Source organism: Epinephelus lanceolatus, chromosome 23 (genome assembly GCF_041903045.1).
Source record: "Epinephelus lanceolatus isolate andai-2023 chromosome 23, ASM4190304v1, whole genome shotgun sequence".
Classification (NCBI taxonomy): Eukaryota; Metazoa; Chordata; class Actinopteri; order Perciformes; family Serranidae; genus Epinephelus; species Epinephelus lanceolatus.
Window position 1 is genome coordinate 3,929,870 of NC_135756.1, and position 23,590 is coordinate 3,953,459.

The 23,590-nt window shown below is 40.9% G+C and overlaps 1 protein-coding gene across 5 annotated transcripts in view; it reads right to left on the minus strand.

The window, feature by feature from the left end:
• Window positions 1-22,275, minus strand: part of phf21b (PHD finger protein 21B) — a 141,070-nt gene extending 118,795 nt beyond the window's left edge. For 2 of the 5 annotated variants that reach the window (XM_033614947.2, XM_033614946.2), the window contains exons 1-2: window positions 22,058-22,275; window positions 21,347-21,406 (exon numbers count right to left, since the gene is read on the minus strand). In XM_033614947.2, the coding sequence (XP_033470838.2) occupies window positions 21,347-21,406; window positions 22,058-22,111 (114 nt within the window). In that variant the 5' untranslated portion in view covers window positions 22,112-22,275. The remainder of the gene's footprint in view (window positions 1-21,346; window positions 21,407-22,057) is intronic. The other 3 variants (XM_078165239.1, XM_033614949.2, XM_033614948.2) reach the window with 2 other exon arrangements.
• Between the last annotated feature and the right edge of the window lie 1,315 nt (window positions 22,276-23,590).

Consider the following 23,590-nt stretch of genomic DNA (forward strand, 5'->3'; position numbering starts at 1 on the left):
GTTAAAATGTTGAAAAATGTCGGTCTGTCTCTCCCAAACCCGAAAATTATGTCATCTAATGTCTTTTTCGTGCTCACGCCAAAGGGTTGTAGTTCACCGTCATGGGAGAGTGTGTAAAGCTGCCAATATCTGAATGTAAGAAGCTGCAATAAGAGTATTTTGGGTACTTTTATAGTGCTTTTCTATGAAAGTAGTCACAGTTGTACTGCTCTGTTTCGTCCATATCTTTAAGCTTTCAGGAAACAAAATGGAGGCATAATACAGACAGAGGGCTCCATCTGTGTCCATATCTAACGTTGAGCCAACTTCAAGGCATGAAAATACAGCAAAAATTCGTAGCAGTACATTAAAAAAAGAAAATGTGGCTCGCTTTCTGCTTCATATCTATAGAACTTTGACCCATAAAACTGGTAAACTACAGGAGCTCATTTTAATACAGTACAGCCAAAATATTTAAAGAGTAGAGTCTGTTCGGGTAGATAAAAACTGATGAGTGATAAACTGATGGGGAAAGAATAAATGAAAGGACCAGGATGTTACAAATGCTGCTGTGAAGACTTTAAGAGAAATGATATGTAAATGTAGTGTAACAGAAATAATATTGAGGCTTGGTAGCCCTTTGATAACGTGTGAGTTATGCACTTATTTTAGAATTTCCTGTAGAAAGTGAGTTACGATGTTCCTTAGAGAAAGAAAAACAGATTTACTGCTGCTCCTTCTTTACATTACACACTGTTGCTGTGTGCAGAGAGATGACAGAGTGTTTTAGAGCCAGAACCAGCAGCATGGCAGTCAACATGGGTTAATTCATCGCAGCCTTTCTGCTCCCTCCGCCTGCCAGCACAGCTACATCAGCACTTTTCTGAGAGTCTCTGGAAATCACTGTTTGCTGTTCGGTAATAAGAAGCCGTCAAATGGATCCACGACTGCAGGCTGATAGAAACCAGGAGGAGGGCCGGGGCTGAGTCTGCAGCAGGTGATCTGCAACACGACCCCAGAGCTTTATAACAAGAGTCCTTTTATACAGATATACACGTTTAATCTTTACACCGTTTATATATATATCATCAGAAATTAAATATGTTTAAGGGTTAAGATGTCACACCATGAGCCGTACCTTTGCTGTACCTCACTCTTCTTCTTTATATTTATAATGTAGTTTCTATTCTTTATTCAATTATTACTCTAGTTTCAGATACCAGTTATTATTTATTTCTTTTACTTTATGTGTGTGTCTTTATTTTGTGCTGCTTCAACAACTCAATTTACCCGCCGGAGATCAATAAAGGCTTAACATATTTTATCTAACAAAAGGTGTAAAATACCTAAAATACACTTTAAATGTCCCAGGTTATTGATATATAGATCTGCTCCAAGCATGTTTACATTCACTGCTACTTGTAGCTACATGCTAACGTCAGGGACACATGTAATCTTAGCAGATCCCAGATTTTGGATTATTTTTGGGAGGAAGTCAGACACAGGACGGATGCATGAAATACAAGAGTCGCTTTCCTTTAAGTCTGACGCTCCATTTACTCAGACAGCCTGCTAGCTGTGTTAACATGTGGAAACATAGCGCCCACTGCCCAACGTTAGCCTTCGCCACTCTGCTTTGTGCAACACGCGGGTCTGGTGGGAACTAGCCAGAGGTGCCACTCATTCATTGATTACAACTGCCAACACCGTCCCAACCAATGGTGGTGGGACTAGCAGCTTTATTTTGAGCCGCAAAACCCTTTCAGCATTGCTAACTATGTTAGCACGATGAGCAGTACTGACGCTGCTAACAGTGCTAACAGAGCTAAAAGTTAAAAATGCTAGAGGGGTTTTATAATTGAGCTGCTTACTCCCCTGAGTGACCTGGGCGGAGACTGGAGGGTGGGCACAGTGTTTCCATGGCAACACAGCCCCGTCATCGTGCGTCGTTACCAGCTGTAATCACAGAATCAGCAGCAACGCTAGCTCCTGCCGAACCCATATCGCTTATCTTGGCTATTATTTGAGACCGACTTAAACCAGTTGGTAATAAGTATATTGTTTAAGAAAATGGGAGTGTGTGTTGAACACAATTAAAACTTAAATCTGTCCTGACATCATTTTCCACTAAGCAATGAACCCCCTGAACACAATCTAAGAACAAGCTTGATCCCTCTGATGAAACTGATTCTCCTCTAAAATGGCAAACATGACGACTTCCTAAAATGTTCCTGTTCCTTTAAAGCTGTTGCAGGTTCCTAACTTCCACACCAACTCCAGGAAACAATCACAACTGAACTGAAGACGGGATGACTTAAAACACGGACGTTCTCTGGCACATTTTGAGCTTCTTCTGAAGCAGGAACAACCTTTTCAACCCCAAAACAAGCTGCTGTTTGAAGTGGAAGTCTGAGATGTGGAGGCATGTGGTAACAAAAAGCAAAAAGTAAAGCTGTGAGACAGACAGACAGACCGCCCTCCCTCGGGAAGAGTCATCGCAGGGTTTCCTGCTATGTTGCTCTTAATTAAAGCCGAGCGTGCCTTCCAGTAATGATTAAAACGAGTCGGCAAACAAAAAAAAAAAAAGAGTGGCTGCAGCCTCAAGAGCACGAGGACAAAAGAGGGCAGATTTATGGTCCTCTGAGACTGAACTGGGATCTGCTGCGTCGTGATACTGATATGTGGGCGCCCTTTAGTTGGCCTGAACACACACACATCAACACACACACCTCCATTTGTCTTACACTGTGGAGGGTCCACACCTGTAAAACCACAATTTTATCTACGAGATTAAAGTCTGGAAATGAAACAGAGGACAAAAGGAAGTGTTTACATAATGACACCTGCCTACAAACTTTGAAATAAAGTGAGATATACACACAACCTCAAATCTACTCCTCACCTCGGATAGAAAATCTCCACTCAAGGTCCACTTACTTACTTTCAGCTATACCCCCCAGTCTTCATCATAGCATGCAGTTTGCTCAGTTTTAACGGGACTGTAGATGTCCAAAGTTCCCGTTAGTTTGAGCAGCTTTAGGACTTCTTGCCTACCCTGGCTTGAAAGTTGAACTCAACAGTTCACTGATAGAAACTCTCGACTCCAGGTGCGCTCAGTCGTTTCCCTGCCCGAGTCTGGAATGAACTGTCGATCTCAATGTGGACGAGAAAGTCATGATTAAAAGGTACAGGTTTCTGTGCTCTGGACGTTCCTGGGCACAGCGCACAGGTGAGGTCAGGACTTTCTAAAAAAAGGCAGTGACCACAGGTGAATGATGGACAATTTGAAAAGGCTAGGAAAATGGTTAAACTATAAAACAAAAAGACAATGATATCGACAATAACGCTGTCCAGATAGAACTCAGACCTAACCAGTTTTTACCTTTACTTGATACATGCTACTGGAGTTTTGGTTTCAATACTCGTTGATTGAGAACTTTAAAGAGGAAATACAGCAGATGTGGCTGAACAAAGAATTTGGAATTGTTATGATGGAACAGATGGGATCTGTGGACAAATCAATAAAAGGCATAAGTGGAAAAAAAGGTAGTGTAGGTGCAGTAGTAGGACAGTAAGCAGCATGCGTCCAAGAAGAAGCTACGAAAATCATGAACCAACTGCAGAAAAGAGCGAGGTGACACATCAAGCGGACAAAGCTGGAGTCGGCTTTAACTTTGACTCTCACTAGCCATAATATTATAAACAGTTAACTGACAACTTCTGCACATTATACCTTTTAACAATAAATTTGTTCATTGGTTTCAACTTTGCCAATGTGATTGGTTTCTGATTATCTACATAAATAAATACACAAATAGTGAGTAGCTCTTGAGAGGAGATTGTTCTGTCAACTTCTCTGAAACTTATTTTGATGTAGAGATCTGACAAAAAATATCAAAGATCACAACTGTTCTAATATACAAGGTTGTCAAATACTGACGCTTTGTGACACCCCTCGGTGTCTGATAACGATGCATGGGCACCCTTTAGCATCTCTTTAACACGTGAGGCACAGCTGAAACACGTGGTTAATGTAATGAAATGGTTGCAGTTAGGTTTAGGCAACAAACATACTTGGTTACATTTAGAAAAAAGATCATGTTTTGTAAAATAAATATTGCTAACTCTGTTGTTAATTATCTGCCTCCAAGAACACTGCGATCATCTGCTGCTGGTTTATTGGAGGCTATGGAACACACTACTTTTAGATATCAGAGAAGCTAGCTCGCTAAATATTTTTAAGACAGCTAAAAATGTATCTGTTCACTTTAGCCTTTAGCTAGCTCTGCCTTTCTGATACAGGTCTGCTGCAGCTGCTGCAACTCTTTTAAAATCGTACTTTATTTTGTGATTTATAGTTTTACAACTCTATGTTTTTATGAATCAGTTAATCCATGTTTTAAACTGTTTTCAAATGCCCTTTCATATTGAGTTGGTTTGCCTTTGTGCTGTACCTCTTGTATGAAAGGTGCTATAAAAAATAAGTTTATTATTAAAGTAAGTACATTTGTTACATAACGTCTACGTCAGTAGCTGTGTTCGAAACCGTCCACTCACTCACTCACTCACTATTCCCTATTTTGTGTTTACTATATAGGGCACTACATGGGGAACGACTGAACGAGATTTCGGACACTAACTGAAATTTTCTGAACGGCGTTGCGTCAGTAGCTGCGCTGCTTACTCCTGTGAAGCAAGTGGACACGCCGAGCATCATGTAAACAAACCGGGCGCTTTGAGGAATGTCAATGTCAATGGTGTGGACATTTGGTTTTGTCAGCTACGGTTGTGTGTCTGCATTGTGAGCTGTAATAGCCCACGATAGTGTACGAGCTACAAGCTACCTGGCTCGTGCGAGCTAAGTGGCTATTGTTAGCTTGTGAGCTAATGTTACTGGCTAGCGTCCTATTCGTTTCTTTTCTTTTTGTGCCATCTTTGCGGTTGTTCTTCTTCTCCTCCTCTGGCAAATGACGACCGCATTGCATTGTGGTATACGGGAGTAAAATGTAGGGTACATCATTTGTTCACTCACATTTGCTGTGCATTGTGGGTATTTTATAATCCACTATATAGTGAATGAAATTAACCGCGGAGAATTCGAACAACACTACAAAATGGTGAACACACTATATAGTGCACTATATCCGTGATAGGGAGCGATTTCGAACACAGCTAGTGTGTGACAACCACACGAAAGTTAGCCTACAGAACGTGACATTAAAACAACAGTAACTCAGCTCCCTCCCGCCCCACGTGGACTTTTCAACTCTTTATACTACATTAGTCGCTCTGAGCGTCAAGTATTATGGATGATAGCTTTATATTGTAGTTAGCTGAAAGCCTGGTGCGTCTCATAAAGATGCTAAAGGCTGTCTTTGGCATTGATATCACACGCTGAGGGGCGTGACAAAGCGTCAGTATTTGACAACAGGTTGAAGATCGACAGCAACCAAGCTAAAATGGTGAATGAGTCCAAACTAGAGTTGAAACAATTAGTTGACTGATCAATTAGTCGCCTGACAGAAAGTTCATCAGCAATTATTTAATCAATTCTGAGCAAAAATGGGAATGAGAAAAAACGAGTTTGATTTTCTTTTACTTCCGGAACAGTCAATTAAAAACGTTGATCAGCAGTTAGGCCTAAATCAATGATGAAAATAACTTCGTTACAGCTCAGGTCCCCTCAGCTGTAGAGACAGCTGCCAATTGGATCTATTAATCATTCATGGTACATCCTAACTTTAAATGACAAACAACAGAACAGGTGCAGAAGCAAAGCCTCTAAACTTCACTCATTTCTTTTGTCTTTCTGCTCAGGGTGATGGTACTGAAGCGTATCCCAGCATGCACTGCGGGTACCCTGGACAGACAGACTCTCCGGCTCATGCTGATGGACGAGTTAGCGACCACAGCGAGAGGAAACTCCTCATAGACAAGCAGGAAATGAACCTGAAACACTTCCTGTTGAGAGAGCCGGGCCTCTCACTGTGTCCACACTATAATGTACTCATGTTATCTGAGCAGGAGTTCTAACTGTATTTATAGATTTTGACATTTTAGATCAACAGAAAATGATAAAAAAAAAATGATTCAGTAACATCTAACCAGAATACAAAACTTTAATTTCTCATATTGGCAACACTGCTGAAGATACAATGAAAATATTTGGAACAGATGTTGAGTTTTATCTCACTTTACGTGGGTAAAATCACAGATAAGCTAAAGGATGAATAACTTATTAAAATTCTTCAAGCTGCTAACGAGAGAGCCATCACACCCTTAAACTAAAGCTAGACGTAAGTGGCAATAATTGTTTGATTAATCAAGTTATTGTTTGCCTATAAAGTATCAGAAAATAGTGAAATATATCCATCATGTTCTCCCAGAGCCCAAAGTGACGTCTTTAAATTGAAACGTTTCCAGATTAACAACCAAAACATAAAAGTATTATGTAAACCCTCAAATATTATTGACATTTAAGACACTGAGACTTTTGTAATTTTTGCCTTTTAAAAGTAACTTGGAATTTCGATGGCGGCCATTGCACACGTCGATTTTTGCAGATCTTTCGCAATAATTCTACTTGAAAACAAAACAAAATGCAAGAAAACAAAAAAGCATCAGTACGCTTCACGTTAAGCACTTATGGGACTGTCAAACTGATGACCACACATGCTCTCCAGAAGGATTTGGAGGTTCTTTCTGACCATTTAAATAAGCTCCAGAGATTGTCTCTAAAATAAAGATATACAGATAGTTACGCCCAATTGGACCGCTGTGTGGTGGTGTGAAATGAAGTAGTAGAAGCTGCTGTATGATCTCACAGAGTACAAATTAAGCTTACTTCACATGACACGATTTTCACCGTGATTTTGACGTCGCAGAGGATCTTGAGAGCCACCTTGGGTGGGAGGTGAGTCGGCAGATAGTCTGCCACGACGAGTCCTCATGTGTGAACAAGCCCACGAGCAAGTCGCCCCCTCGTCTGCGACTGGGACTGGATATCTGGCATGCTAGAAAACCGGAGAGGTCTGACACGACTTTTTGTAAAGTCGCTTACAAATATTGGCAGTTGCGGGTTGCAGTTTTTTGGGCTTGTTTCTAAAGTGGAGTTGCTTATTTGGGCTTGCTCTCTAAACGTCACCTTCCTCTATATATATCCGTCTAATAAGCTATTTAAAGGCATGATAGTTGCTTCTTTTGGGCTTGTTGCCATAGCCCTGGTTGCTTGTTTCTCTCCCAAGATCTGGCAACACTGATAAACTGGCAAGCAACAACAACAATGGCGGGATCCACAGGATCACGGGGAGCACGTTGTGTTTGGACCCAGGATAATAAAGAATATCCATGCCTTTACGATGTGTCGTCTCCCAGTTTGGTGACGTCACCGCGTTATCTGGGGCTCTGTCGGCGAGGGCTCAGTGGAGAAATCTTGTGGTGTGCACACACAGGTCGTAACACAGTTGGCGAGACTCCCGATGACAGAAACACACATCTCCAGGTATGAACACTCAAAAGATTACGACAGTCTCCGCGATGAAAAATCAGGGTGAAAAACACGTAATGTTAACTAGGCTTTACTTTTACTTCTGCCACAGGGTTCACTGTGACACAACAGTGACATAACTGCCTGTAAATACCTGCTAACACCTGCACATACTACAGTTTACATATAGATTTATTCTATGCTTTTGGTATCACACTTTATTCATTTTATCACACCAGGTTACCACGGGATTTTATTTCATATAACTTTTTATATATTTCATTCCAATATTTTAACTTCTTCACTATTTTATGTCTTGGATTCTCATTTTTACTTATTTTCTTTGATATATTTTGTAGTAGGGATGCACAATCCAGAAACAATTAAAAATAAAATCATAATCACAATTATTTAACCACTACTCATTGCCTTTGGAAACATCGAGCATTTAAAATTACTTAAAATTTAAAAAAATAAAAAGTGCATCTTTGTAGATTTTTGTGGACTTTAAACACAATTGATCTGAAAAAATAATAACGATAAATAAATATATTGCTATAGCTGATTTTTTTGTTTGTGTTTTGTATTTTTTATTCTCTGTATTGAACATTTTCTTACTGCTGAAAATACATAATACATAATAATACATAAGTCTAAATTTACTTCCCACTTTTTCCCTGATGGTCTTAGCAAGTCGCTAAACTCGTTGCTAGTCACTTTTTTACAAAAAAGCCATTAACAGGGTCGCTTAATTCAGCAGGAGAGTCATCAAGTTAGTAACACTGAGCATAAATGATCATTTTTTTCATGATAATTTTGTTTTAATTGTCATTGGAAGCCAAAATCATAATATAAAATAAAACTGGATTAACCGCCCAGCCCTGTTTTGTAGTAGCATTGCTGGAGGGAGCCTGAGAACAACTGTTGTGCATATGACAAATAAAGAGGTAAAACTTGAGATGAAGCTGTTTTAATCTTTTCCACTGTAAAATCCTGCACACTGAGCCCATGTGGTACAGTAATTACCCAGTTAAAGTTTCCCTCAGTGTCAGAGGCAGCAGAAGAAGAAAGAAAAATGGGGTGAATTCAGGGAGAAAGTTGTTGAAACGCATAGATCGACCTCAAAAAGAAAAGCCGTGTGTGAGCCTGGAGGGAGCCGCGGTCCTTTACACCGATCTGCTCTGTATAAGTTAGTCCAGCAGAAATCCCTAAACCTTCCCCTGGTTTAAATCAGCCCTGCAGGAGCTTGTAATGAGCCGTCGTGGGATTAGCCTCAGTTTGCTTCGAGTTGCTGGGAAAGTTCGTCTGCTTGCCGGCCTCCATACAACCGCGGAGACAAAACAGCCTGTCCTCTGTCTGTATGTGGACAAATGTGACGACCACTCCCCGAGATCTTTACCCCGACACAGCAGGGGGAGGCCGGCGATGGAGGCATGGATGGATGGGGGAAGTGTTGCCTCACTGCCTCCCACCAGAGACGACCAACAGCTCCTCCAGCCTCTCAAATGTCCAATTACTGAGCCCAGCTGATGTATGGCACAGTGCAGTTTTAGCGGCGCGGGCCGACCGCTGACCCGCGCTGACTAATGTATGTGCACAAAGGAAATTAGTGAAGGGAAAAAAAGAGACAGTGTTGTCTTTAAATGGTTTTTAACTGGACTGGAATCAGCGTCTGTACAAGTTACAGCAGCTTTAATGTCACCTGCAGAGCTGGAGGAGAACAAATAGTGTTTCTGCAGGTTCACTAAGTTAACGGCTACACTTAGTGTGACCTTTTTAAAATACCACCAAGAACACAATTTAATATCCGTAAGCAAGCAACTTATATTGCATCTTTTCAGCAGGAAATACCAATAACGTCTACTGATATAATTAAAAATATGAAAGCAACCTGGACACGGATAAGAAGCAGAAGACTGACTTAGGTTCAACTCTTGAGCTGAGGAGCTTCCTCTCTGCTGTGGCTAACAGTAGTGACTGTTTGCTGCAGGTCTGATGGTAGTTGAGGTGTTCAACGCCTCCTGATTCAGTCATAACTAAAATTACACTACAGCAGGCAGGAGAACAGATTTAAAACCTTTGAACGCATTTTTAGGAAACTGAATGCATTACTTTTAAAGACTTCTCAGACCTGCAGGTACTGCTGTTACTGAACTTTATCTACCTCTGATTCCTTTTGCTTTACTTCACTACATTTTGAGTACAAGATGTCCGCCCTTATCCAACATTTGCACGTTTGAATGAATCTGTAGCAACTTGACGTTTCTTTATAATCAAAAAAAACTGTGGTTGGGGTTATCTCTAGCTCATCGGATAGAGTGTGCGCCCCATATAGTCTGAGGACTTTGCAGCAGCCAAAATTCGAGCTGTCCATCTTAAGCTGTACTATCAATAAAAGGTGAAATGCCCCAATAACAATCTTTAAAAAAAACAACAAAAAAACGCAGTGCTTACCATGTGGTTAGGTTTAGTCACAAAAACCTCTCTGTTATGGTTAAGATAAGCTCATGTTTTGGCTTAAAATACCTAGTTTTGGTGGTACAATCCTGGCACGAAAAGCATCAATGTCTTGGTAAAAAACATCTGCTTTTTGTGCCACTATGCCGGCAGGAAAAGCAGCAATATCTCTGTAACAAACGACTGTTTTTAGTGGCACAACCTTGGCAGGCAAAGTAGCAATCTCTCAGAAAGAGAAACAGCTTTTTTTGTGCCACTTTCCCTGCTGGAAAAGCAGCAGCGTCCTGGTAAAAAACTTTTTCATGGCACTATGACGGCAGAAATAGCAGCGATATCTCACTGAAAAACAACCAATTATTTGTGGCACTATATCGGCAGGAAAAGCAGGCATGTCTCAGACAGAGAGACTGTTTTTCTTGAAACTATCAGAGCAGGAAAAGCAGTAATGTCTCTGTAAAAAAACGACCGTTTTTTCGTGGCACTATGCTGGCAAGAAAAGCAACAATGTCTTGGTAAAATACAACCACTTTTCGTGGCACTATCTCGGCAGAAAAAGCAGCACAGTCTTGCTAAAAAACATTTTTGAGGCATTTTCTCAGCGGGAAAAGCAACAATTTCTCACAAAAAACAACCGTTTTTCTTGCCACTATCCCGGCAGATAGAGCAGCGATGCCTTGGTAAAATACAACCACTGCCAGCTGAAAATACAGCCATGTCTTGGTACAAAACAACCACTTTTTGTGCCACTATGCCGAAGAGAACAGTAGCAATGTCTCGGTAAAAAACAACCGTTTTCATGGCACTTTTTCGGCACTAAAAGCAGCAATGTCTCAGAAAAGCAACCTTTTTCTTCCCACTATCACAGCAGATAATGCAGCAATGTCTCGGTAAGGAACAACCGCTTTTCATCCCACTATGCCGACAGGAAAAGCAGTTATGTCTAGGTAAAAAACAAACATTTGTCGTGGCACTATCTCGGTAGGAAAAGCAACAATTTCTCACAAAAAGCAACCTGTTTTTCTTGCCACTATCCCGGCAGGAAGAGCAGCAATGCCTTAATAAAATAAAACAGTTTTCCATGGCACTTGTTGGCAGAAAAAGCAGCAATGTCGCAGTAAAAGCAACCATTTTTTTGCCACTATGCCAGCAGGAAAAGCAGCAATGCCTTGGTAAAATACAACTGCTTTTCATCCCACTATACCGACAGGAAAAGCAGTGATGTCTCTTAGAAAAAACAACTGTTTTACTTCCAAATATCTCAGCAGAAAAAGCAGCTATGTCTATAAAAAGAAGAAGTTTTTCATGCCACTATCCTCGCTGGAAACACAGCTACGGGTCACTAAAAAACACCCATGTTTGAAGCCTAAAAGACACTGGAAACACAAAAGTTTTGCTGTTTGATGGTCTTGAACAGTGGCCTGCAGCTTGACATGCATCTCGCCTAGGTGACACACCATCCACCATCTCCTCCACCTCCTAATGACAAAACTATGTCACTTTAGAAACATAGATATGAGTCACATGAAACATAAAATTGTAACATATCTGTGGTTTACAGAAAAAGACAACGCCAACATTTTCTCCTGATGACTGGACCGACTTTAACACTACGGTAATGCCCTACACTGTAACTGTTACTCACAACTTAAACTACAAAAGTTCACAGCTACTGTTTCAGCTCAAGACCTTTGATGAGCCTGAAAGCTTCAGGCGTACTTTGAGTCAACTAGTTTGTCGTAATTAAACAGTGTTTGCGAGTGTGCAGCACTGTGAGTGTCCGGCGTCATCACCTGACCTCAAGGCTCTGTCTTGTACATGTCAAAACCTAGTTTTAAGACTCATCATTTTGTTCCAGATGTGTGAGAGGACAACTCTTTATGTTAGGATGGTCGTCGGAGCTTTAAGGTTGTATAAAGTTGTCGATGTTATTTTGTGCGATGGGTTTGTTTTGTATATGAAGAACAAAATGCTGTACAACAGTTCAACCTGACCGACATCTGAAAGAGACAAAGATCCCTCTGAGCAACAGTTCAACAGTTCAATAATAACAAAAGAAACCAGCTATCACTGAAAAAAGAATCTGGAATCTGAAGATTAAAATGTGTTCAGATTAAAAGTGCCAGTTTCACTGTCAGCTGCACAATGCTGCCTGTAACAAGCTGGAATTAACTTTAGCAAAGCTCCTCTTCAAACTCCACAATAGAAGCACAAACTTAGTCTAGGGTTACATACTATGGGCTGACAGATCACAGTTCAAACCTATTCAATCTCACCACTGAGCGGGCTGCAGACGGCCTGAAGAATACACACTAATTCAATATTTAGAGCCCAGTCGCACCGTGTGGTTCAATAATAATTGAGAGTCACTGACGCTTTTCTGGACTGGAAAACAAATGTAAGAAACAAGTTTACACAGTATTCTCCGCTCTAATGTAACACTGTTGTGACATGGATTAAATGGAAGTTTAAATCATTTCATTGTCCTTCTTTTGAAATGTAAATGATGTTTGGTGGCTGACTCATAATGTTTTTACCTGTTGTAACAGTTATTATTGACAAGAAGAAGAAAAACATCAATATAACAGCTGATTCCAAACTTTTCAACCACGTTTTATGTGTTTAATCTGACTAAACCCACTTTTTCTAGTAGTTAATTACATGTAAATCACTTTAAACAACCAGCTGATCCTGTTCCCGCTCTATACAGCACATAGCATCAGTAGTTATCTGCCTTTTTCCAGAGAAAATCCAGTATTTCCGTCTTCTATCCTCCTGCAACCCTGCACAGGGATTGACGCTAACTTTTTTCCCAAGGAGCACATGTGCTCCTAAGTTGAAAAAGTAAGGAGCGCACAAAGAACTTTAGGGGCACAATGTAAATTGATCAAATAATGTATTTTCCGTAATAAACGTGATGCAAATAGACATTTACAGGCAAAATTATTTAATGAATTTGTATACAAAATGTACAGAAAGGTAAAATCATCTAGTTTTGAAAAAGTATTGCAATTTAATTTTGTCTTTAATGTTATTATCTTATATATATTATCTTTGCAATATGATTATCTTATATAATGTTATTACTATCCTAAAACATTCTCCAGGTCCTCTGAAACTGCAGGACTTATTTCCACCCTGCCCAGCAGCGGTACTGTGGCATACGGTCCCTAACTGCGGGGAGAACGGAGCAGGCTTCCCCGGAGGTCTGCCGCTTAACCTGGTCCGTCTCCTCCACCACACTTTGACTTATTTCCACCCTGCCAACAGTGGGACTTATATTCATTGTGCCGACAGTGGCTTGGAAAACCGCCCATAACCGTGTCACACGGGGAAGAGGGAAGGCGGCTGGAGTTCCTCCAACATTTGCAGTTAGATTATCATATTTTTTTATTGACAAAAATATAGGCTGCTTCGGCTGATTTTTTTATGCGCACATGTGCCCCTAAATATTTTTTACAGCTCGCACACACGTATTTTTAGTCGCAAATGCGAGTGAAACGCTCGCACTGTCGAGCGCTGCGTAGGTGTGAATGTGAGTGTGAATGGTTGTCTGTCTCTATGTGTCAGCCCTGTGATAGTCTGGTGACCTGTCCAGGGTGTACCCTGCCTCTCACCCAGTGTCAGCTGGGATAGGCTCCAGCCCCCCCGTGACTCCTAACAGGATAAGCAGTTATGGAAAATGAATGGATGCAACTTTTATGTCATTTTGTCTAACTTAAACCTGTTGTCCTCATTCGTAGACACTTTTTTGTGCCATCTAGTGGAAGCAGAGCACAATACTCTAATCTATGTAAAAACAAGATGGCAGTCATCTCTGGCAAGTCAGTCTGCAGCCAATCCCGACACAAAAGTGGACAAGGTCCAAAACCTGATCACATTTTCTGGTTGAAACTTGTTTATCTATGCTTAATAATGTTTTTGGTTGGATATAGCATGTAAATTTGACCCATTTTAGCAACAGTAACAAGCTACAAACACTGCTGATTAGGAAGTACTCATTTGGGACAGCCAAAAAAACAACAGGGATCCATTAAGTGGCAGGTAGATGTGGCCATCCACCAGCCCCACTGGCAGGTAAACAGATAAGGTGGAGCTAAGTGGAGTGGCAATGTGGGAGGCAATTAAGAGTCTGCAGTCTGTGTTCAGACTACGGGGCCTCGGTGTTATTATTTCACTACCTTCATAAGTATGGGCGCAATGCTAGCTAGCAGCAGACCTGCGGCAAATGCTAGTTTAGCAGATCAGCTAATGTCCAGTACGGTAAACAGTGCTACAAAACTAGGAGCGCTCCAGACAGCAGAGATTCCCAGCATACTTTTTTATTACATGACTATGTTGGTACAAATATATAACCGCCAGTGAGGTGGATAGCCTTTCGAGATTTGGCGCTTGGTGGGCGTTTATTTCGGACCCTGTTACAAAACAAAAAAATTAAACAAATCAAAAGACTTTTCAATATGTTGCAATATTTGCAATTTTGCTTTTGCATAGCCACGTTCAGGCATTTAAATGAGGAGTATGGAACAGATTTAGATGTGAACAATGACCCCTGACCCCTAGAGTTAGAAAACAATGACCAAATGTGGCATTATTTGCAACTTTGTTTTTGCACAACGATGTTCAGGCACTGAAATAAACTTTTTTGAACTTCACGACACACTTCATGACTATCAAAAATAAACCCATCGTCCCCATATGAGAACATCATTTCTTTCTAAAACTACCAACTGTTCAAAGACAATGCTCAGTGTTTAAACTTATCAGGTCCTACTTACCACAAATAGCTAGGAGAAATTAAACATGCACACCAAACAAAAGCTTGGCTCTCAGGAGAAATCTGCGCATAATCTAAATTCCAAATGCCTCCCAAACTCTGCTCCCTGCTGGGAAGCCACAGCGGCTGCAAATAAACTGACCACGGGGTCAAACCGACACCAAACTGTAGCTTCTTCATCAGCTCTGTTTGAGCTTCATCTGACTCACTTCTCCACAAAGCTCCGCTTTTATGAAACACTGCTCCTGCATTAAGTAGCTCAATGAATTCTGAGCGGCGGTCGCTCATTATACAACTTACTATCGAGGAGAGAAGAAAAAACTCAGATTATGGAGCGATTCAGGGACGCAGTGAAGAGTTAACCAGCAAAAAAAACTCTTATTAGCATTAAACATCTCTCGGGTTCTAATTCATACATTATGTAAAGGACATACATGAGGTTAAGTTGTTTTAAACTGATACACCTACAGCTCAGCCTCCCTCATGTTCACTGACAGACACCCGGTGACATAACAACCATGTTTGAGAGCATTTAGGGTGTCTGTTTGCATGACTGCAGGAAGCAGCTTTTTGACATTAATCTGGTTACTTAAAAATGCATGTAAACAGTCAAAAAACACCCTCGTTAAAAATGTAGTAACTTCAGTATCCATGCTGTGATTTTTTGTATACTTCAGGTTAATTTTTACTGGACTACTCTGTGCACTCACACCAGAAAATGAAACACAAGTATACTTAAAAATGTATTTTCAAGCCCTGTGCTGGAGTGAGATGATGTCTTGTTTACAAGAAACCAGGTTTCTAAATTGTCTTTCTGCATGATAAAGACTTCAGAAAGTCGGGTTAATACGAGGCCTCATCGCACACAGAGAAGCATCAATCTAGTCTCTACAAATCCACAGCTAAATATTTGACTATTTTTAAAAATCCAAGCGCAAATCAGGAAGCGTGATTACATGATTGTATCACTAAAACACTTGCAATCAGTGAGCCGTGTTTCCGAAATAAGGTCAGGGGGGAGAAATCTGATTACTGCATACGCACACTGACTTCACATGAAGCAGGTTACTACAGCACTGTGCACTGATTTCTCAGAGTAACCTGGTTTCTTGCATGTAAATGTGCTGACTTTTGTCCCACAATGCAACACACAGAAGGAGCACGGAGCAGCTGCTCACATATCAACAAAAAAAAAAAAAAAGTGGAATAATACCAACGCAACAGCTCGGAAAACAAACTGGTAAATCCTGCAAAAAGTATTTTCAACAAGCGCACAGTCTGTGATCAAATAAGGTAAACTTAATTAATGCCATGCAAGTCTCACGGCAGCAGAGCAGGTGCACAGATAAGAACAAGAATACCAGGTATATTATGAACATGTACTAAATACAAATGAAGCACAAATAATCGCTCCGTTTGTCATTTACCTCAACTGGATCAGTGTTACCCTTCAAATGTACAGGCCTAAGGGGTCGCCAAGTCATTGCAAACCCTCCGAGCAGGCCAAAAACATTTTCTTTAAAGCCGAAAAGTCAAAAGTCAAGCCACATATCCATAACAGTGTTTCCCCTTGGTTTATTCTGCGCTGCTGTAAGTCCATGAACGAGGCAGATGTTTGTGGTTAGTTCACGTCTGTATTAACAGCAGGACAGACGAGCATCTGTTATCTAAACTGAGTCTGTGACAGGTGATGTGAAGATAATCTTGTATGACAGATATAAAGAGGTTCAGACGTAAACGACACACTAACGTGCTCCTGGAGTCAGTATTTTTGTGTCCCTCGTTGTTCTCCATAAAGTTTGCTGGAAGTGATGTTAATTTGGGAGTGAGCGCTGCTCCAGACTCAGGTTAAAAAATAACCTTTTGAATGCTACGTTGCTTGTCAGACAAAGCGGTCATATGGTAACTTCGGAGGCAATTTGCCCTCATGTGCTCTGATTAATTCAGCATGCCGTTAACACACCAGTGATAATGTTGTTTTAATGAAAACTAAACTCCTGGCATTTTCTCCTGGAGTTCTTCACCACTGCTCTGGAGGAAGGAAATAACAAAGGTAACAGTTGAACCTTTAAGATGTACAAGTGATATATTTTCTTATTAAGATCATCTGAGAACAGAATTTGGTTTGGCGTCAGGTGGAAGAATGACCGCCAAACTATTCACCAAGGGGAACTAAAGGGGAAACACTGTTTTGGTGCATCTACTGGCCGTCCTCACCAAACTCAACTTGAATTTTGTTCAGTTTTAACCCACAAACTCACACTGTAAACCAGTAGGAACACCGGAAATGCATACGTCATTATTCTAGCCATCACAGCGGTTTGAACTAGAAGCCAAGCAGCAGCACTGCTCTTAGTCAAAATACATGAAACAGTATTAATTTTAAACGTTTGTATGATGACACTGCATCCAAAATAGCCATTTTTACTCAGAGATCATGCTATAGGGCCGCTATGAAGTTCTTTCTTCACACCGCCTCTGTATTTTTACACAAAACCAAACAACTGTGGCAGCATGCCTGACATGTCACACAACACCGACAGGCTCCGAAGTGACACATAACATACATGTCAGCAGCTCTTTATAAACAATAACAATGGTATTAACATGGCAATAACAAACATTTCTCATCTCTGTTATATGGCAGTTGATCTCGTCCTCTGCTCAGAGTGTAAGAAGCTCCCGGACCTCATTGTTTTCCCAATTTGAGAACATTTTCAGCCACTGTTCTTCTTTGAGTTAGCCGCTAACTGCTACCACCTGCTTCTTAAATGGGTCACACACCTAACACGTCCGCCAATGATCCCGTTCTACTGGCTGTCCCTTTGATACAGAGGTCGTTGTTACTACCTCTGATGATGCCTTTAAGGGCGAGACAACTCAGTTTCCATATTCCACGATTGTACCTTTAATGCAGAACAGCAAGGCGGCATAACGATGTGAAATTCCCACCTTGAAGAGGCAGTGTAAACGGGGCTACTGTGACTCCTACATGGCTGAAGACTTCATGCATGTGTTTTCCGTTTTGGTGCATCTACAGGCCACCCTCACCAAACTCTAGTTGAATTTTGTTTCATTTTAACCCACATATTCACACCGTAAACCAGCAGGAACACTGCAAATGCAGATGTCGTTATTTTAGTCACACTGGTTTGGACAAGACAAGACAAGACAAAACAAGCTGCAGCATCGCTCTCAAACAAAATCCTTGATACAGTATTCATTTAAACCTCTAAATGATGACATTGCATCCTTTTCTTAAATCACACAAGGTAAGAAGCTCCCAGACCTTCTTGTTTTCCCAATTTGCTGACATTTTATGGCCGCTGTTCTTCTTTGAGTTAGCTGCTAACTGCTATCAAGTGCTTTTTAAATGTCCTGCCAGTGGGTCACATATATAACACATCATCAAAACATCCTGCTGGCTGTCTCTTTTATACAGAGGCTGTTGTTACTACCTCTGATGGTGCCTTTAAGGGCAAGACAACTCCATCTCCACATTCCAAGATTGTTCCTTTAATACAGAACGGCATAACAGCAGAAAATTCCCGTCTTGAAAAGGCAGTGTAAACCCGCAAATTCACACTGTAAACCAGTAGGAACACTGGATTTGCAGACGTCATTATTTTAGTCATCACTCTGGTTTGGACAAGACTACAAACTGCTGCATCACTCTCAAATAAAAAGCTTAAAATAGTATTAATTGCTTTTAATCACACACAACATTAGTGCATAGTGTGTACTTTACAGCATCAGTAAGCAGTATGGAAATGGGACGCACAGCGTTAGTCATGACCTTTCAGACGCAGCACAGTCCTGGATATCCAACCATCCAGAAACACACCATCTCTCATTGGAACAAAGCTGGTAATAATATCAAAAACAATTACTTTAAATCATAAGTAGATTCTTAACCCGCCTTTCCCTGCATGTCATCCAATGCCAGGAGCTGTCACAGGTAACTTGAACCAATCAGACGCCTCGCCTGCAAGCTCCAGTTACAACTCCTCTCCTTTATTACTCCTCCAATCACTCCCTCTGCTCTGAACCTCACCATAAAAGAGCACTGCTTTCTCTTTGCTTTACATGCACACACACGTATATAATAAAAATAAACTCCCTGTATAGATGTACCCATGTGAAACTTTAAAAAAAAAGAGGCCTTAATGAAGTGTTAACACTGTGAATGTGTAAGAAGCAGGAGTATCCATGGTTACAGCCTTTCAAAGGACTTTACTACTGGCATTGGAAATCTTTCAAGTCAAGTAGCTGCGGCCTTTGTTTCAAGATAAATGTCCGACTTCTCAATACCAGAAACGTTTTTTTACTCCAGAAATAGAATAAATGTAAGAATTAAATGCTCAGCTCAAGTGTATTCAGGACATAAATCCACTTTAGAGTTTTTCCTCCAGAAGCTGCGAAACACTCTGATCGATGACGATCTGCTTTAAGAAATAAATAACGACCCCTGCAAAACGATAACTGGAGCAGAACTGTCTGAAAGCGAACCAAAACAACTTGTCTCCACCTGACAAGTCAGTAAAAACTGGTGTCATGATGCAACAGAGAGCAAGTGGGGCAGAGTGAGAAAAGAATCAATGAATCCATTCTTCTTCAAGGGCCAAAAACACAGCTCTCAAGGATAAAGGTAGTCGATTCAGATGTTATAGTGGAGAGAGAGACCTTGATGCTGAATGCGAATGTGCAAGCAGGAGAGTAAAAAAGCTGCAGTCAAATTCATGAATGCATCCCCGTCTATTCTGCAGTTATTTCTTATTTTTCCTAATCATTCCTGATTTGCATTTACATCCGTCAACTCCAGAGTGCCGCCTGTTCCTCCTCCTCCGATAAACACTGGCTGTTTTCTGGAGCAAAACAGGGTGTTATTAAAACGTGTTCTTATTCACAACATGGATGCTGGAGACAGACTGCGCTCCATATTCAAAGCTCAACTCCAAATTAAATCCTTCCGCTGGTTAGCAGGCAGCTTTTACTTACAGTTTCCCTCCCTGTCACAGGAAATAAAACTTCCATCCGCAGGCCTCAAACTGTGACCATGAAATGACCTCCAGGCTCCATCCCGACCACGAGACATTTTCTCACTCGTGCTAGTAAACACTCGCGCAGTTATCTAATTATTCCTGATAAATACTCGCTCTCTTAGCGGCTTAAAGTTCACGGCGAGTTTATTTCGGGGCATAACAAATGTTGACACAGCCTCAGAGTGGGCTTCGTTTGAGCCAAGATCATCATTAAATCTCTCCTGTGTGGCTGTAGGACTAATTTGGAGGAAAGCAGCAGTTCATATGTGTGCGGGAGAAAAAAGTAAAGGTCACATTTTGCAGCTTAAAAAAGAGGAATAAATCAGTGTAGTGTGTAGTGATTAAAAACATCGCCCGTGCAGTGCTGACTGGGCTTTCTGTCTCTCTTTTTGCCTGCCACCCCTCCCCCCCACCTCCAAACCAAAAACAGCATCAAAGCAATCAAAATGGTAATGTTAGGCATGAATGGGGCCCATCCCCCCTCCTCCTCCTCCTCCTCTTCCTCCTCCTCTTCCACCACCACCACCTCCTCCTCCTCCTCCTGCACGAAACTCTGCAGACTTTTTTCCTCTCCATGTTAGAGGGGGGAAGTAACCACCCCCCTTTCCTCTCTCAAAATGGAAGCTTCCACTACCAAACTGACAGAAGAAGAGGAAAGAACACACTACAACACAAACAAGGATGTAGATTCAGGATTCAACACCAGCTTTATGGCTAGAGGCTGCATGCTGTGGGTTGCTATGTTGCTTTTCTTAACATGCAGGGAGTTTAATGACTGCAACAAATCAGGTGTTGGGAAAATTCCTCAGGAAGTGGGATTGATTCATCAAGCAGATGGGGCCTAGATGTGACAGAAAAAAACTGGGATATATATATATATATATATATATATATAAAGAAAGCATGCTTTGCTTGTCTTCTTGCTAATGTGGGGAAGTTGTGTGCGCTGCTGTCGGGGCTGGGACCGACCGGCGGGGCGGTGCAAGCAGCAGCCGGGAGAGGAGAGGAGCTGGCCGCGGTGCTGAACACACTGCTCTCCTCTCAGCATCATCCAGACCTGCTGCTGTGCCTCCCATCACAGCTTTAAAGTTCATATAGGACATGGTTTGGTAGCTATAAAAGATAGTAAGGTGGAAAAAAGTGAAAGCGTGATCGTGAGCGAATCAAATGCACCGCTTTTGGTCATGTGACCCGAGAAGAAATAATACCAGCAGACTAAGTATAAAGTAACAAAACCAGGGTGTAAAAAGCGTCAAAAAGAAGCTTCCCAAATATATTAACGGCTCGTTTAAGCGACAAAACTTCCACAATAATGCTCCTTAAAAAAGTGAGAGCCGGATAGTTGAGCCAGCTGCTCCTTTATTAGCCTCTTACTCTCCAGAAACATGTCGACCTACTCAAAATGGACGCTAATTTTTTTTTTTTTTCTACACAACTTTGAGTGCCGAGACAAGACACAGTGCAACACAATAAAACACAGCCTCACTTTTACAATCCACCATGTTTGTTGTGGCTAGTTGTGCCCGAGCAGAGCAGCAGCTGCCACACTCCAACATTAAAATGGTGACAAAACAAAACCCTGAAAAGACGAAACATATCGGGGCTTACTTGTTTATCGCTCAGGGCTGTTATTCTCCTGTCGTGCAGCTGTCTCTTAAGCTCTCCATCCTACACACATTCAACACAAAACACCACGTTAATTTCCACACGAATTGAACTTCACACTCACATATATTTGAAGCTAAAGCAGTAAAACGGGGCAGGCTAACTCGTTAGCTAACCGAGCACAAGAAGAGATTTATGCTGATAAAGTTTCTCGCACACTCCCCATATTCGCCTCGTATGGCTGAGAGGGAGCTCCCAGGGAATATATATATTTATATACACATATATAACGGTTTACCTGTGGGTCCTGCTTCATCTGTGCAACTAGTTTAGTACAAACGACGGAGCAGCGAAATGGGGGATTTACAAAAAAAAAGTGTCTCAAGTTTAAAGGGAGGAACAAAGCGGTGATGATAGCCACAGCAGCGACTCCTCATAAATATTCAGGTCGCGTCCTGATCGCCACCACCGCATTATCACTCCAAATTCTTGTTGCTCGGCCGAAAACACCGATGACAATTAGCTCAAAAGTACTGTGGAAAAAGTGCACTTAATCAGACTTGGAAGTGGACGTTGTGTCGACATTACAAGCGACATGTCGCATAGTTATCCCCTCGGAGTGTTAACCTCTCATCCCTTCAGATTTTCCTCCCCTCCTGCTCTCACTTGCTCATAACACCAATAAGGGTAAGAATAACACGATGTTTCATTTACCTGATGACATTGGATTTCTACTTTCAACGCCTCTTGCAGGCCTTGTAGTTCCATGTTCCGACCAGAAAAGCACTTTTCTCCCACTTTCGACGCGGCCGACACGAAGTTTAAGTGAATTAAAGATTTTTTTAAAGCGACAATAACAATTGAAAGAAGAACTACTCAGGCTGCAAAGAGCAAGTTCTCGCTTCTTTTTACAGGCTAGGACTCATCACCCACTTTCCGCCCGTCTTCAAAAGTGCTCCAAACCCGGCGGAAAGAGCTCAGGCCCCGGATGGGTCCTCTCCAGATTAACGGCCGAGCGTCGAGGGGTCCGACGGGGAAGCGGGTTAGCTTTTCTTTCGATAATTTTAAGTTGAAAAACGGGGACTATATTTTGTCCGAGTCCGCGGCTTGATTTCACTTTGCCTGGGGAAAAGTTGCGCTTCGGCTGTCAATGGTGATTCTGAAGTTCCCGGATGGAGCAGAGAGACATGCGCAGTGAGCCGGGGGGGAGCTACAACTACTTCAAGGAGTATTTATAATAATAAATAAATAATGCATTTATTTATCCAGCACTTATTTTTAAACGGATGTCACAGAGTGCTTCACAAGATAATAACAGATAAATGAAGCAAAAGTTAAAACAATAAAACAACTAATACAACAGAACATCACAAAACAATATATTTCTGATTTAAAAAACACGTTTTGACACCTGTACTGACCCTTAAATACAAAACTACACATAAATAATGTTGCTATAGATCTATAAAATAAATTAAAGCATTAATAACAACTTAATTATTCTTTTATAGTAAAAGGAGCCCCCCCAAAAAATCAAAATAATCTATAATACTGGATTTTAGCCTAATTATTGATGCATTAATGTTTTCATCACTTTAATGTTGCAGCTGGCAAAGCTAGAAGTCACTTTAATTACTTTATATGCTGCTGGGAAAATTAAATTATAATAAGACACAGCAATTTCCTAGTTTAGTTCTATTTTTTTATTCATAGTCTGAACCTTTTAAGTAACTAAAGCCTACAAATAATTATAAGATAAGATAAGATACACCTTTATTGATCCCATAATTGAGAAATTCCAGTGTTACAGCAGTCAAGGGGAAAGAGTCAGATTAAAGATTTCAAAATTTAAACTTTAAAACTTAAAATACTAGGCATGCAAAATAACTACAAAAATACAAGAAACGGCAATAAATAACAATAACAATAATAATAATAATAATAATAATAATAATAATAATGGATAAAAAGTAGAATATTTGCCTCCAAAATGTAGTGGAGTAGCCGTTTTAAGTAGCAGAAATACATGGAAATACTCAAGTTTAGTACAAGTACCTTAAAACTGTACTGAAATACAGCACATGAGAACTTATTTCACATCTGATAATCATACAACCCTAAAAGACAAGCTCATAACTTTTACAAAACAAATTTAATTTTACATATTTAACATATACAATGCTTTAGACTGCCCTTGTTCCAGTGGTGTAAAGTAAATAAGTACATTATTAATTTAAAGCACTGTAA